The 14877-nt window shown below is 34.9% G+C and overlaps 1 protein-coding gene across 3 annotated transcripts in view; it reads right to left on the minus strand.

Moving 5' to 3' along the window:
- Positions 1 to 14635, minus strand: part of UACA (uveal autoantigen with coiled-coil domains and ankyrin repeats) — a 42841-nt gene extending 28206 nt beyond the window's left edge. The window contains exons 1-5 of one of the 3 annotated variants that reach the window (XM_032244662.1): positions 11550 to 14635; positions 9223 to 9356; positions 5060 to 5148; positions 2083 to 2147; positions 1228 to 1285 (exon numbers count right to left, since the gene is read on the minus strand). In XM_032244662.1, the coding sequence (XP_032100553.1) occupies positions 1228 to 1285; positions 2083 to 2147; positions 5060 to 5148; positions 9223 to 9356; positions 11550 to 11588 (385 nt within the window). In that variant the 5' untranslated portion in view covers positions 11589 to 14635. Of the gene's footprint in view, positions 1 to 1227; positions 1286 to 2082; positions 2148 to 5059; positions 5149 to 9222; positions 9357 to 9457; positions 10052 to 11549 lie in introns of those variants that run through there. The other 2 variants (XM_032244661.1, XM_032244663.1) reach the window with 2 other exon arrangements.
- Positions 14636 to 14877: the final 242 nt, after the last annotated feature.

Here is a 14877-nt window from a genome sequence, read left to right on the forward strand (position 1 = left end):
AGTCACCTGTCAACATATATCACTCAACAATTTTTTAAATAAGCAGCTGACATTGGAGTTCTTTTGTTATAGCAACTTAGTTTCCACCCTAGCTAATGCATCTAACTAACAAATACTAAGTTTTCAATTGGTCAAGTTGTGCCAGTTTTAACAGCGGGGAGAATAAAATATACAGGTAACTCACAGGGGTCATTGTGAGGCTCAAATGATAATGAAAAAATGCTTTGCAAATACAGTAATACCATTCTATATTAAAAAAATGCATTGTCTGAGGAATTATCATAAAAGCACATAAAATACAAAAAGCAAAAATGTTTTTAATTAAGGTAGAAAAATTTGAAGGAAATTTGAAGTATAGTATGTCTTTAATGCAGACCACCTTAATCTACTGCATATATTCCATATACATGAAAAGGTAGACTTTTTTTCCTTTGACCTTAGAGTTTAATGTAGGAATATCAGACTTAGCAAGAGGTAAGGATATCTTACATTCTAAAAATACCTAAATATATCACTTTTTTCAAAGTGCATTCTTTAAGATACCTTAAGAATAATGCAAATAAATTCAGACACACAAGTATAATAAAATCTCTAAAAATTATCAGTATAAATCTCTTTTAAGATATAGCACATTCACAGTGATATGAAATTCAGCACTGACATCTCTAAAAGAAAACAACTACCACCACTATTAATTAAGAAATTATGTGCCAGGCACTACTTATGATTTGATTATACTTATTAATACTACTTATTGCAGTAGTAATATTAACTTCATTTTACAAATGAGAAAAAAGAGGTTTAAACCTTGTTTAAGGAAAGTCTTCTTCCCATTTCTCCAATTCCCAAAGATATGAAACACAGACACACACATACACACACAGTTTCTCATTCTCTCTCTCTCTCTCTCTCTCTCTCTCTCTCTCTCTCACACACACACACACACACACACACACACACACACACACACACACAGCTTGGAGCTCCTTGCAAGGTTATAGTTTATCTACCTTTGTACCTTTAGTACCTAGCAAACTGGCCTGTAAATATTGACTGAATCTTTTTAAGCTGTATAACCTGATAAATTTCAAATTTGTGCATTCAGCTTTTTAATATTCTTTGTTTCTCCATGAATTATAAAAATAACTATGTGTTAAAATCCTGAAATTAATTCTAATGACTAGACATTTTAACAAATATTTGTATTCAAGGGAGACCTCTGCTTACCTGCATCGTGAAGTGCAGTTCTTCCCTGCAAGTCTGCATGTTCAGTGGGACAGTTGTACTGTTAAAATATAGAAAACTTAGTAACCTAGGAAAGTTTCATTTTAAAATTAGATATCCAATCTCAGATGAACAGCTGTTATTTAATCTTAAAACATTCCACTTATCAAAGAAGCTAAAGACTATCAGACAATCCATTAAATATTTTGACATGGAACAAATACAGTAACATTATATAACTAAATTAACAATGTTTAACCAAACAGGAAACATATGGTACATTATAATGAATGGCATGAAATACAGGAAAATATGTATTGTTTGGGTTTTTTTTTCCACCAAGAATTAAAACTTGAGCTACTTAATCAGAAAAGCAAGTGAGTTTTGCCATGAAACTTCGTGGCAAATATATTTATAAAAGTGTATGACTAAAATCTTTGATGGAAACTTTAATTAGCCAACTAGTTAGAATTTTGTGGTTACCTGATTAAAAATATAACAATATTATGTAGTATAAATTATCTATGTTTGTATAGAAATATATAGATCCTATGTTGTATGACTTTATCTTACATGATAGTCTAGACAACAAAAAATTCCAACCTTCAGCTAATGTCAACAGGAAGGTCAAGCCTTTGTTATTTATTTTTAATACACTGAGTTATGCAATTCGCTTCCCTCAGAGTTTCTGCTCTTTATTGTCCACATTCCTTCACAAATGATGGAAAAAAATATGTAAGCTCATACTCAAAGTTAGTTTACTATCCTCTTTGATCTCAAATTCCAAAAACACATTAAAAACTCATCTATGGTTTGTAGTCAAAATAATAAAGCTGAAGTATTAACCACTTCCACTACCTGTAGAAGTTTTTGCAGACACAACGCATGTCCATACTTAGCAGCCAGGTGAAGAGCATTTCTCCCTATAAAATAAATAATTTAAAATACATATGAAGGATTATCTTCTTCATATGTGAATTGAGGATTTTAAAAGAAATGTAATTAGCTTCTTCCAAAACTAGTTGACAAGATATTTAATCTGTAAGTATATTTTAAGTTTCCAAAGATGTTTCATCTAGTTGGATATTTTAAGAAGAGATAATATACATAACCAAAACAATGAAGGTAGAAAGAAAAATTAATTATACAAATCTGTAACAAGCAGGAACTTTGTTGTATTCACCACTATATACGCAGCATGTACAACAGTACCTAAAACACAGTAGGTAATTACACTGGCACAGAGAAAAGGGAAGGGAGAGAAAGACGATGAGGAAAGAAGAGAGAGAAATAAATACTGAGATTTCATGTAACATTTCCAAATAGGCAGTGTGGACACTGAAAACTGAGAAGGTTAAAAGTGTAAGTCATAGCAAGGGTATTCCTCAACTGATTTTCATGCTTCAGCTAAAATTCAATTTATTATGAAATTGTATCTCTGAAAACCAGTCAACTTGTTCAAATATAATGTGTATAAAATGTGGATTTTAAAAGAAATGCCAAAAGGGGTAGACGTTACCAGATAATCTGAAAGGTTAATTCTGAATGCCAGAAAAGGTAACTTTTAGAGAACTAACTTCCTGCCTCCAAACACTATTTTTGCTAGTTATATTTCTTTATACAAACACCTCTTGGATGGTGAAAGATACAAGGATTTCACCAGACTATTCCAACTTCTAACATGCAATGCTCTTAATTTCCCTCTAATCTCACAAACTGCTTTTCAGTTTATTTTTCAGAGACAAGGTTTCACTCTGTCGTGCAGGCTAGAGTGCAGCCTCACAGCTCAGTGCAGCCTCAAATGCCTGGGCTCAAACGATCCTCACAGCTCAGCCTCCAGAGCAGCTAAGACTATAGGCTCGTGCCACCATCCACAGCTCACTTTTATTTTGTGCAGAGACAGGGTCTCACTGTATTGCCCGGGCAGGTCTTGAATCCCTGGCCTCAAGGAATCCTGCTGCTTTGGCCTCCCAAAGTGCTAAGATTACAGGCATGAGACACCACACCTGGCCACAAACTTATGAAAATATAATTTGGGGGCCGGACACAGTGGCTCACATCTGTAATCCCAGCACTTTGAGAGGCCTTGGCAGGTGGATTGCTTTAGCCTGGGAGTTTGAGACCAGCCCGGGCAACATAGTGAAATCCCATCTCCACAAAATATACAAAAATTAATCAGGTGTAGTGGAGCATGCCTATAGTCCCGGCTACTCAGGAGGCTGAGGCCAGAGGATCACTTGAGCACAGGAGTTCAAGGCTACAGTAGCCATGATCATGCCACCACAGTCTAGCCTAAGTGACAGAGCTAAACCCTGTCAGAAAAAAACAAAAACAAAAACACCATAATTTGATTTTATAAGTAGACCTTTTTGCTAGAAAAGTAATTTATGTTTTATTCATCTTGGATGGATAAATAAATTGGCTTTCAACTCTCTGGTCACTTCCGTGTAGCCGACTAACCAGGCTGCAAAACAAAATATACTGAGTCCAGGTCTTTAAGGTCTTTCAATAGGTGCAAGCACAATATATTCATCCACACCCAAACATCCTCTAATTACAAGTCAATCAGATGTGATCATTTCAAATTTCAATTTGCTCCTGTTTAGAGACAAGTGTCCTACAAACATTCCACATTGTGAAAAGTGACTAAAATAACTTATGTACATGTAAAGTAAGAGCATGAAGTGGAGATGGTAGGGTTAGGCACAGTGGCAACAGACCCGGTGTTCGATAAAATGCTACAGAAAGTTACGTCACAGAAAAATGTCGGGTCAGGGCTAAGAAAATACCAAATCCACTTGAGATATGGCAGCAAAAAATCAAGGAAGCATCAGATCTAAAGCATAGTAACATAAATTTGCCCATTCATGGAATCACAGAATAAAAAATTATGAAAACAAACAAAAACCTTTCAGTTCTGGGTCACCTCCTATATTTAATAGAAAAACAAAGTAGAACTACAAAGAAGTAAGTTGTCAACAGTCCCAGATAAGTGAGAATGTTTATACTGATAGATAGAAAACTAGCACTCTCATGGAACAAAAGAGATAGCTATATTCAAATACTCAAAGGTCTACCTTTGATGTACAAACTTCTGTTGAAAGATTTTAAAGGACAGACAAACTGAGAATAAGTGTAAGCAGAAAACTGAGTGAGAAAAATATTTTGATTCTCTATTAAAAATGATTTTTTATAAATATAGCTAGGTACAGAATGACTTCCTTATGAGGCATAATGGTTAAGAATACAGATTCTGACTTCGAATTAGCTACTGAAGGGCCTTGGGTCGAGTTACTTAACAGCTCAGGGCCTCAGAATCTCACTGGGTTGATGTGGGGATAAAATGAGTAGGCAAAGCGCTTAGAAGAATAGCTATTAAATGTTATACACCTGTCAGCTACTCTTGTTATTATTGTCGTCATTGATGATAATGTTGTTATGAGGCAGTTGGTTCTCCACCACAAGAAACGTCCAACCAAATGCCAAATGACCTCACAATAGAAATGATTCATTAATCAATAGTGTATGAATATAAACTAAATGGCCCCTAATGGTTCTTCAAAATCTGAGATTTTAGGATCCTGTAACACTACTAGGACTTGCACTAGAATTCAGGTCTCCAACTGCTCGTCAGTAAAGCAATCCTTTCTCCTAAATTCCCTATACTTGACCACTCCCACAATACCTCAGAAGTAAACTCTTTCTCGGGTATTTAAAAACAGAAAATTGAGGACATCTCTTTTTAAATCACATTTAGGGCTGGGTAAAAATATTAGCAGTGGACAATGTTTGTATTTGGTTTATGTTTTGCAATTAACGACAGAGGCAAACATACCTGCAGTGTCACTGGTTGTAATATCAACTCCATGTATAAGGATGGCATTCAAACACTCAAGATTCCCCTTTGAGGCCACAACATGGAAGCTAAACAAAAACAAAATATTTGTTATGCTAAGGAAGCTACCAAAGGTCACTTTAAATGTTACATTAATGTCACCTCCCTTATTTAACATACACACACACACACACACACACACATTTTAAACATTAGAACACCTATCTCATTTAATAAGGGGCCAATACTTTCTAAAAATACCTGCTTAGAATCAATGAACTATGGTTATGTGCAAAAGCCTTAATAAGAGTAAGTTTATACTATAATACCATTAACTCTAAAGTTTATCATTTTAATAGCAAAAGTACTGGTGCTTGGAGCTTAATAAATGCACTGAAAAATTTCTATCAGATTATTTTATGTAGTTTCACATAGTTTCATTATTTATTTAGTTTAACAGAATGCTGAGGCCAAAGAGAGATCCAAACACTTACCTCTTCTCTTTAGAATTATCAAACTAAACCTGACTTAGAAAAGCTTTCAAAACAAGCTAAACTACCCTTAAAATCAGAAAAGAACCAGCGCCTTCTTCCCAAACGGTGTCAACTAATCACCAACTATCAACTAATTCTTCCTTTTGTTCAAAGGCCTGGGGACATGAACAGGAAAAATTGAATAAGTTTCCTAATAAGGCAAGTTAAAGTTAAAAACCTAACTTTAAGCCATCAAGTATTCAAAATTCTAATTAACAGTATTTCATTATTTATTTGATCATCTAATATTTTATTAATCAACAAACATTTACAGAGATATTTTGCGTGTAAGGAGAACTGACATTCTGTGAACCTATGAATTATGCTGAGTTAAAAAAAAAAAAACCAAAAACAGAACTGCCACTGACACTGAATAGCACTCTACCAAATCCAAACTGGTAAATACAATAGTTGTTGGCAAAGGATGTTGAACTCAGGTGGAAAGAGAACTGAGGCCTTAAACAAGTGCAATAATCATTCTGAAGATGCCAGGAAACGAAGGATGTGAAAGTGCTCAGGAGGTTCCAGGATACAGGTACAATCTTGTAGCACACTCTCAGCAGAGGTCTTCCCTGACCACATCATTAAAATTGTTCACATTTCCCCATTCACCCAAACCTCAGTATTCCCAGTTCCCCCAATCTCTGCCTTTATTATTCTATACAGGACTTAATATTTTGTAACACAATAGACAAATTCATTACCAACTTTCTGTATGGTCTATCAACTATAAACTCAACCAAAGCAGGGATTTTTCTCTGGTTTTGCTTCCTATTACATCCCCAGAAACAATAACAGTGCCAGACAAATGGCAAATCCTCAAATATTTGAATAACTGCATGCTTGGAGACAAAATCTCAAGATAGCTTGCAAATTTCCAGATATTACAAGACTCAGTCTTGCGATGCCATTAGTGTTATAACAGATATAAATGCAAATAGACCAAGCACTACCAAGTAAAGCAGGCTTGTGTACAATCTGAATTAGAAAGATGTTTCTGGTAAAAGGAATATTGTGTTCTTAAGAGTCAGGTAAGTTCTCCTTCTACTAGAATAATTAAATTGCTATAAGGCTGAGTATCTCCATCTTATAATCTCTCTGTCACACTGAAACTGGGAATTATATTATGCAATGTACCATTAGAACCTTTTGAAGAATGCTAATTTCCTTTAAGCAAAGGTAGTCTCCCAGCAATCTTAGAGATATCATTGTTTTTGTTGTTTGCTTGTTTTCATTTCTTAGCTCACAAAATTTGGAAGACCTCTTTCTTCAAAAGAGATCAACATAATGATGATGTACAATAGGGCAGAAATCACAACAAATCTACAATGCATTATTAATGCTGATGTGCTATAAATAGATGTGTTTTGGAAAGAAGATATATCAATCATTAAAACATATGCAAAGAATTGTATAGGAAATTTGAAAAATTGCTTTATAAAAAATACTGTTTTGCAATTTAAAAAGCAACTCTATGTTTTCTTTTTTAAAAAACAAGACATGGACTTCTGCTTCCGTAACAGGAGATATATGTAACTTGTACAAACGTTACTACTGAGGGCAACTAGAAAAACTGCACAAAATATGAGACTTATGCTTAACGGTGTCAGTGAGCTAACAAAATAGCAAAAAATTACTGGGCCAGGATGCAGGGTAGGACGAAGGCCCAGAGAATTGAGCTTAGTATTTGAGGCCACTTTTTCCCGGGGAACATTTGCTGATTCCAGATAAACAGGAGGCTGAACAGCAGTGTGACAGCCCTGAGGAAATGGGGAGATACGAACTGGAGTCCACTGCTCTCCAAGTAGCAAGAGAATCTTTGGTGAATCTTCCCCATCTTGGGTTGGCCCTCGAAGGACTGTACCTTAGGAGAGAGGTGAACAGGAAGAAAGCAGATCCTTGCAGTAACTATGGATAGGCTTCTATTTCATTTTTGAAATCAAATTGACCTCAAGAAGCACATATTCTTTTGTCTTAAATTTATAAATGAATTTCAAAATTAAAAATAATCATTTGAAACAAATTGTTTTTATAATTGCAAATTATAAAGAAAATATATTTGTAACATGTCCCATACTTGACTAAATACAATATGCTTTAAGAATAAAGTGTATGTGTGAGTAAAAAAAGAGAAATATTTTATGAATCCTAGAAAGAATTCCAGTCTCTACAATGAAAACCTCAAGACTAACACTCCTCAAATATTTCACAAAGTTCATAGTTCATCAAATTACACCATTATATCTATTTAATGTCACTCAAAATTGGACCTTATATCAAAAACTCCAAAGAAAACTCGGGCCACCATTCACTCAAAACATTCAAAGTAAGAAGGGCAGAACTGATTTCAGTGATGTAGGTTTCACTGAAAAGTTTTATCCCAAAGAAGATTCCCTTCACCTTTTAACATATTAACATTTGAGAAAAAAGAAACATGAAAGCAATGTCACTTTTGGATATTAAATTTTCACAATTTACACGATGAGCCCTATAAATTAGCTTAAAATTCAGTAAAAACGGGCAAGTTTCAAAATAACCAGCGTTTCCATAGCTATCAAAACGCTGCTTGATAAAAGTGAAACATTATGAACTTGAAACTTTTCAAACTTCATTGCTCTTAAAAACTACGTAATTTATAGTCCTGTTTTGTTATCTTTACTGTATTTAATATCTAAGCATTCCAAGGTAGTGACCCACATCACACATTAACTATTCACTTCCTCATATTCATTTCTATATTTAGTATCTGGTTCCAGTTATAATATTCTGAATAAACTCATGCAAGTACAAGACTGAGAAGAATTTTAAGAAATGAGACTTTTCACCTCTAACTTTGGAAGAGTTCCCAGATAAGGTTTTAAATGCTGTAAGTATAGAGAGTTGTAACAGACCTTAGATCTACCCTTTAACCCAACTGCTCCCCATCCACAACGAGAAGGGAAATAATGAAGATTTGGGACAGGGAGGGGGAGAAGACAGGCATATGGTCCATGAGCATATATACAACCAGCTGTTCTCCTCAGTAACACAAAACAAAAGGGCAAGATTATTACCTGTATCTCCCTAAACCACACTAGTTATTCTGCCTCCTTTCTGCTCTAAGCATTCTCATTTAAACAAATTATCCAAGTATAAAAATGGACTGAGGGTTGGGAGAAAAGATAGTATGATTTACAGAACTCTTCAAAGACAGAAAGCTTGGGTTCACTTTCCAGCTCTGTGACTTTACCTGAAATGAGACCAAATTATTTAACCTCCATAAACTTTTTCCCACTTCTTTTATCAGGCTGCTTCAAAGAGCAAATATGATAAGGAATATAAAAAAGCTTATAATGAAAATGTACCAAATAACCTCAGGCTGTGGTTTGTCACAGGGCTTAAACAATTCTAAACCACTGGATAGTATTCTAGTGTTCTTTCTCTAGACTGGAAACTTTTAAATTGAGAACAATTATTAGTTTGTTTAAAAGATTTTATAGTGCAGGTTTTAGCAGAATTTCTTAATAAGTAATAATTTCTTAATTCTTAATAAGAATTTCTTAATTGATAACCACAATTCACAAGTTTCATTTGTATCCCAAGACTATCCAAATTCCCTTCAGACATGCTTTTATCACCAATAATACTTACACAGATCTGCCTTCCACATCTAGTTTGCCTGGATTGACACCCTTTTTAGCAAGGATTGAGGACACTTTTTCTACATCCCCCCTTTCTGCTGCTTTCATCAATCGGTCATCATATTTATTCCAATCTGTTGCATGCTACAAAAAGGAAAAAAAAAAAGTAAATATGGCATACTACATTACTTAAGGTTTTCCAAAGAAGGAAAGAAAAGAGAAGGGAAAGTAGTGCTGCATAATACATCACTTATTTTCCAATTGCATTCCAAATTTCCTTCTCCCTTCTGTGCTAACTTCATTAGGAGAGCAGAGTTATAAAATCTTCCCAAAACACACGATATACAAGAAACATTTAAAATTATACTTTTGAGGGAAAGCATGTTTCTTTTGTTCTCTGCCCAGTTCTCTATGCCTTTGGGGCAAAAAAAGAAATAAATAACTACCGAACACCTACCCTGTACCAGGCACTAAAGTCCCAATAAACCCTAGTAAACTAAAATTATCATCTCCATTCAGCAGGTAAGAAAAGCCAAGGCCCCAGGAACAGTAAATGTCTTAAGTGTTCAAGCCCAACCATGACTTCAGTAGTTCTAAAATCAGTGTGCTTTTCCCATACCCTTTCGGATTTCAAATCACACTTTCAGATTTGGCTCTGGTTACACATTTCCTAGGACTCTTAGATGCAGTGGAATTCTATATACATTTTAAGAAACTACTCCCCCCAACCCCCATACACATTTATTTAAAAAGTACTGTTGGAAATATATTTATGGAGGCAAATTATATATTCACACACACACATTCTACAGAGAAAGCAATTCATTATGTTTATATATTAGAATCAAATGAAACTTTTACAGAGAAAAAACTAAAAATGACAGACTCTAAAGTATTAACCGTTTAAAATCTGAAAATATTAAGATTACAGGTTACTTTCATTTTCTCCCTTTTTACATTCCACATGTATTATTTTGTAAAAAAAAAAATGGATTTTTAACTTTAATAAAAATTCTGTGTATGTGTATTTAGAAGATTAAAGGTGGGGTTTTTACGGAGGGTGTCTCATATAATGTACATTTTAATCGTATCAGGGTTATATTTAACTTTGATCAGAGAAAATACATTCAAGGCATTCTGAAGTCAAAAACTTAGATCCTTTCTCAAGCAGAAATGTTGAAACACAGAACTAAAACACATCTTACTTAAACAGGTGATATTTTAGCCTTTTAAAATATACCAATTTACTAGTAAATTCTATGCTAAATCCACTATTATTTCTAGAACAACAACAAAAAAAGACATGGCATTTTTCACTTAACTGACAAAATAAATCACATGGCCACAAATACCCTAACAAATCTCTTGAGAAAAAAAACTCAAATCACCTGAATATCCTCTAAATGTTTGATCAATATGATAATTTTATATTTACTATTCCCTATAAACATAAAGTTAAAAAAAATCACCATCACCAATTTTCTTAAGCAATGTAAAATTAAATACTTGATGTAGAAAATGAATATGAAAACTAAATATGAAAAAAGAAAAATACATTAAAATTTTAACTCACTGCTGAAATTTAATATTTTAATGGAACCTGGTTCAAGCACCCATACAGATTTTAGAATTGTCTCTAAATTAGTTAAATTTGGTGATGAACCCACTTCCTCCAGGCTTCAAAGTTTAAAGTGCCAACTACAAGTATAAAATAACTCGACCTACGGGCTCCAAGTCTAAACTACATTTTACGCATCACCTTTCTTAAGCTTTAAAACAGAAACAAAACAGTTTACTGACTCTAATTTGGGGAATGGTAATGGACATAAGCTTACAAGACATTGTGTTTTTAAATGCCTAAAAAATTAAATCATGTTTAACACACAAATGCTTGCTCTACATTGATTAGTCTAGCCTTACAATTAAAACAATCTCAAGTTTATTTCCAAGTAATCTTACTGGTGGAGAAAAGAGCTATTTAAATCACCAAAAAGTTGTAAAAATCCAAATGTAAGGCTTTCTTTAAAGAGAATTAAATGTGATTAAAATCTCACATTAGCATATGATTTTCATATCAAGCACCATTTTCAGCTCTGGTTTACTGTCACGTAACAGTAACACTACAATTATTAAGATTTTATCATATGCTTTTTAAACCCAGAGAAAGAAAGAAGAACTTTTGTTTTCTATTACTAACCCCAATCTACTAATCAACTAAATCAGAAAGAAAATAATAAAACAAACCAAATTAATAAAACAGTAGTGCACTTTCAAAGAACACAGTTCTGAGAGCTTAACCAATAATCTTTTGTTAAACTAGACTACTGGGATACCTACTCTGTTCTTAGGAGCACAAGAAAACCAACAGTTCATCATAGACAGGATTTAGTTTCTTGTTGCTAACGGCAAACCACTTTGCATTAAGTTACAAATCTCTGTTGCTAACAAAGAAAACCCTCAAACAAACTCCTGAAGTGACTCAGTCCCTCACATGCTGTGCTACACTTAGCTTGGATCTCTAACGATATTTTCTTCTTCTTCAGGATCCTTCTCCGCCTTCATAACGCTCGAATATTATCTTCCTTGCAACGCAGCACTTGATTAAGAGCAGCCCCAAGTCAGGTACAGTAACTCTGTCTATTTCTTATGCTTTAGAAGCTTTCAAAGTTGTCCCGTTCTGGGACCCCTCTGGAAAACTGGAACAGCACTCTGCATCCTGCTGCCTCAACACTGCAACACAGACGCTGCAGTGCATGATAAAACTGTCCACATCCCAATCGTCCAGTAAACAGTGTGGAGGCTGTCTCCCATTGGTTGAGTTTTATTTTAGATTCCATAGGACTTGACAGCTGAATGATAGAAAGGAGCAGCTAAGAATATATTGTAAATGCATGCTTTTCCTCTGAGTAATAAATTTCAGGTCTACTAGGGAAAATGACTCAAACATATTGTAAAATATGCTTATTATATCAAAACAAATTGTGTGACATAATGACAACATTTTAAGAGACAAATTTGGTTATTCCACAAAACAAAATGTAAAACCAATTTCAGTCTTAGGATCATCTAACATGAAGTTATAATAGCCTTGACAAACAGAATATAAAATTCTATTTTAAGCAAACGTGTCACACTTTAAGGAAACACACACAGTAACACTTTCGAATTTTCTCCATTTTATTTTGTACCCCTATCAGTCTCATTCTGCATACAACCAGGTTTCAGCTTACAACTGCTGCCAGTCTGTCTCCTAGCATGTTAAATGAGAACAGCCAGAGGCACTGCCAAAACATTAAATAGAATACATCATGATGAATACTTTTCAACAAATTTTAAATTTAACTCATTACTTTTAATTTCCAAGTTTAGCGCCTGCCTAATATGACAAGTTAATATTTTATTGGTGGAAAGTCAAATTACCTGGATTCATTGGATTTAAAAAAAACTGATTAAACACTAAAAGAGGCAAATACACATAAGACAATGAGCTAGACTATTTAAAAAAAAAATCTCCATTTGGGGACAAAGCAGATAAATTCTCTGTATTCTCTATGATCACATACTTGTATCAACATTTCTTATATTACCAAGACCAGTGCAAGCTCAGGGTTTTTGTTTTTATTTTATTTATTTTTTTACCATGTTCTCATTACCACAATAGCATGAGAATAATTTACACTTCCTCCAAAAAGACACATTTGGGAAAATTGTTTCATGGGAATGCAAAACATTCTAACACAAGTGTTTATAGAAAGGAGGTAGCTGCTAAATTATAGATCATGCTGCCCATTAAAAATTCTGCCATGAACTTCCACAAGAAATGCGTTTCCTACAATTTAACTTTAAAACATTAGGCCCATATTCTAATTATAAAATATATAAGAGTCATAGACCATATCTTGTTTCTGAAGCAATGATTTTTCCCCCCAAACCACAAGATACCACAATGGATTCATTTGGCTAAACCCAGAGACTCTGCCCAGTCTATTTCACCCTCCTTCAGAGGAAATCTGTGATGGAACTCAGGCCCTGTCCTTTGAGTAACAAAGCAAGCACATTCTTTCTAGAAATAGGACAGCAAAGGCAAAGGAAGGGGGAAATCAGCAACAAGTAACTAAAGCCATATAATGAGCTGCCCATCCTCAGGAGATAGGATTTGTGTCTCCTAGTGTTATGGATGTCCTGAGCTGCCTGCCACCTCCCCAGCCTCTGGGGCTTAATCTCCTATCCTGCTCTCACAGCATCCTTCATAGCTATTTCCCAAGAGCCCTAAGCAAATTCCCACCCCTTTGCTGTCCCCTTTGCCTATAAAGTTCTTCTTCCCCTACTTTCAGGTTCTTCTCCAATGTCACTTCCTCAGAGGGGGCTTCTCAGACCTTGGCATCTAAACAGCCCATGTCCCACTCTATCCCACCACTCTTTATCCTTGTGCCCTGTTTTATTTATCTGCAAGGAGCTCATTAGTATCTGCCACTATATCAGATGTTTACCTGTTCATTAGTTTACTGTCTGTCTCCCCAGCTCCATTCTAATTTGACTATATCTAAGGTTTCTTCTGTGTCTGGTTTGAAACTATAAAACTAATTTTTCAGTAAGTAATTTGGTAGTCACTAGATTCTTACCCACCTTAAGGACCAGAATCCATATCTGCTTCATGAATCCTTTCCTCTTTGACTAAATTGTTAAATAGGCTAAATCTGTAACACCCATTTACCAGCAACATTGTTTCCCAGTAAACTATCCACATTCAGACAACAAATATCTATTGACCTGAGATGATGGCAGTTAGCCCGTGAGTGTGGCTCAGTTGATTGCAACTGAGCAAATGATTCCATTGCTCGTTGTCAATAAAAGATTCTTCTTCACACTTACTCCTGCACATCCCACACCTCAAGCTTTCTTTACCAGTCTACAAATCCCACTGGACTCTTCAAAAAGCACTTTAGTTTTTAAAACACTTGTTCTTCAGAATTTTGCCTGACTCAAAAGTCAGGCAAACCTGGGTTCAGAGTCCAGCTCTGATACCTACCTGCTGTACACCAGTGGCACAATTTATTTACACTTTCTAGGCATCAGTGCCCTCAACTACAAAGCAAAGATAACAACAGAGAAACTATCTATGTAAAATCAAATAGCTAATAGATGTGAATGATCTTAGTACGAGGCACGGCAGATGGTTATGCCCCAAAATTGTAGGCACTGGCGATAGTCGCAAGGGGTCCTGCTCCAGGTCAGAGTTACTGTTAAAAGAAAAACTTCAGCTAAATTAAATTTAAAGGAGTTTAAATGAACAATGAACAATTCAGAAATCAGGCAGTCCCCAGAATCACAGCAGATTTCGTGAGATTCCAGGGATGCCTCGTGGTCAGAACAAATTTATAGATTAAAAAGGGAAATGATGTATAGAAATCGGAAGTGAGGTACAGAAACAGCTGCATTGGTTACAGGTTGGCATTTGCCTTATTTGAATACAGTTTGAACACTCAGCAGTGTATGAGTGGTTGAAGTATGTGGCTGCTGGGATTGGCCAAGACTGAGCTATTTTTACGGACACATACTCCTAAATTTGGTTTTCAATCTTGTCTACTTATTAAGTTAGGTTAAGGTTCATGCACAAGAACTCAAATATAGAAGTACAGAGTCCTTCTCAGGCCATATTTAGTTT

The sequence above is a fragment of the Sapajus apella genome, unplaced genomic scaffold (genome assembly GCF_009761245.1).
Source record: "Sapajus apella isolate SASKATOON/1434 unplaced genomic scaffold, GSC_monkey_1.0 scaffold55, whole genome shotgun sequence".
NCBI lineage: Eukaryota > Metazoa > Chordata > Mammalia > Primates > Cebidae > Sapajus > Sapajus apella.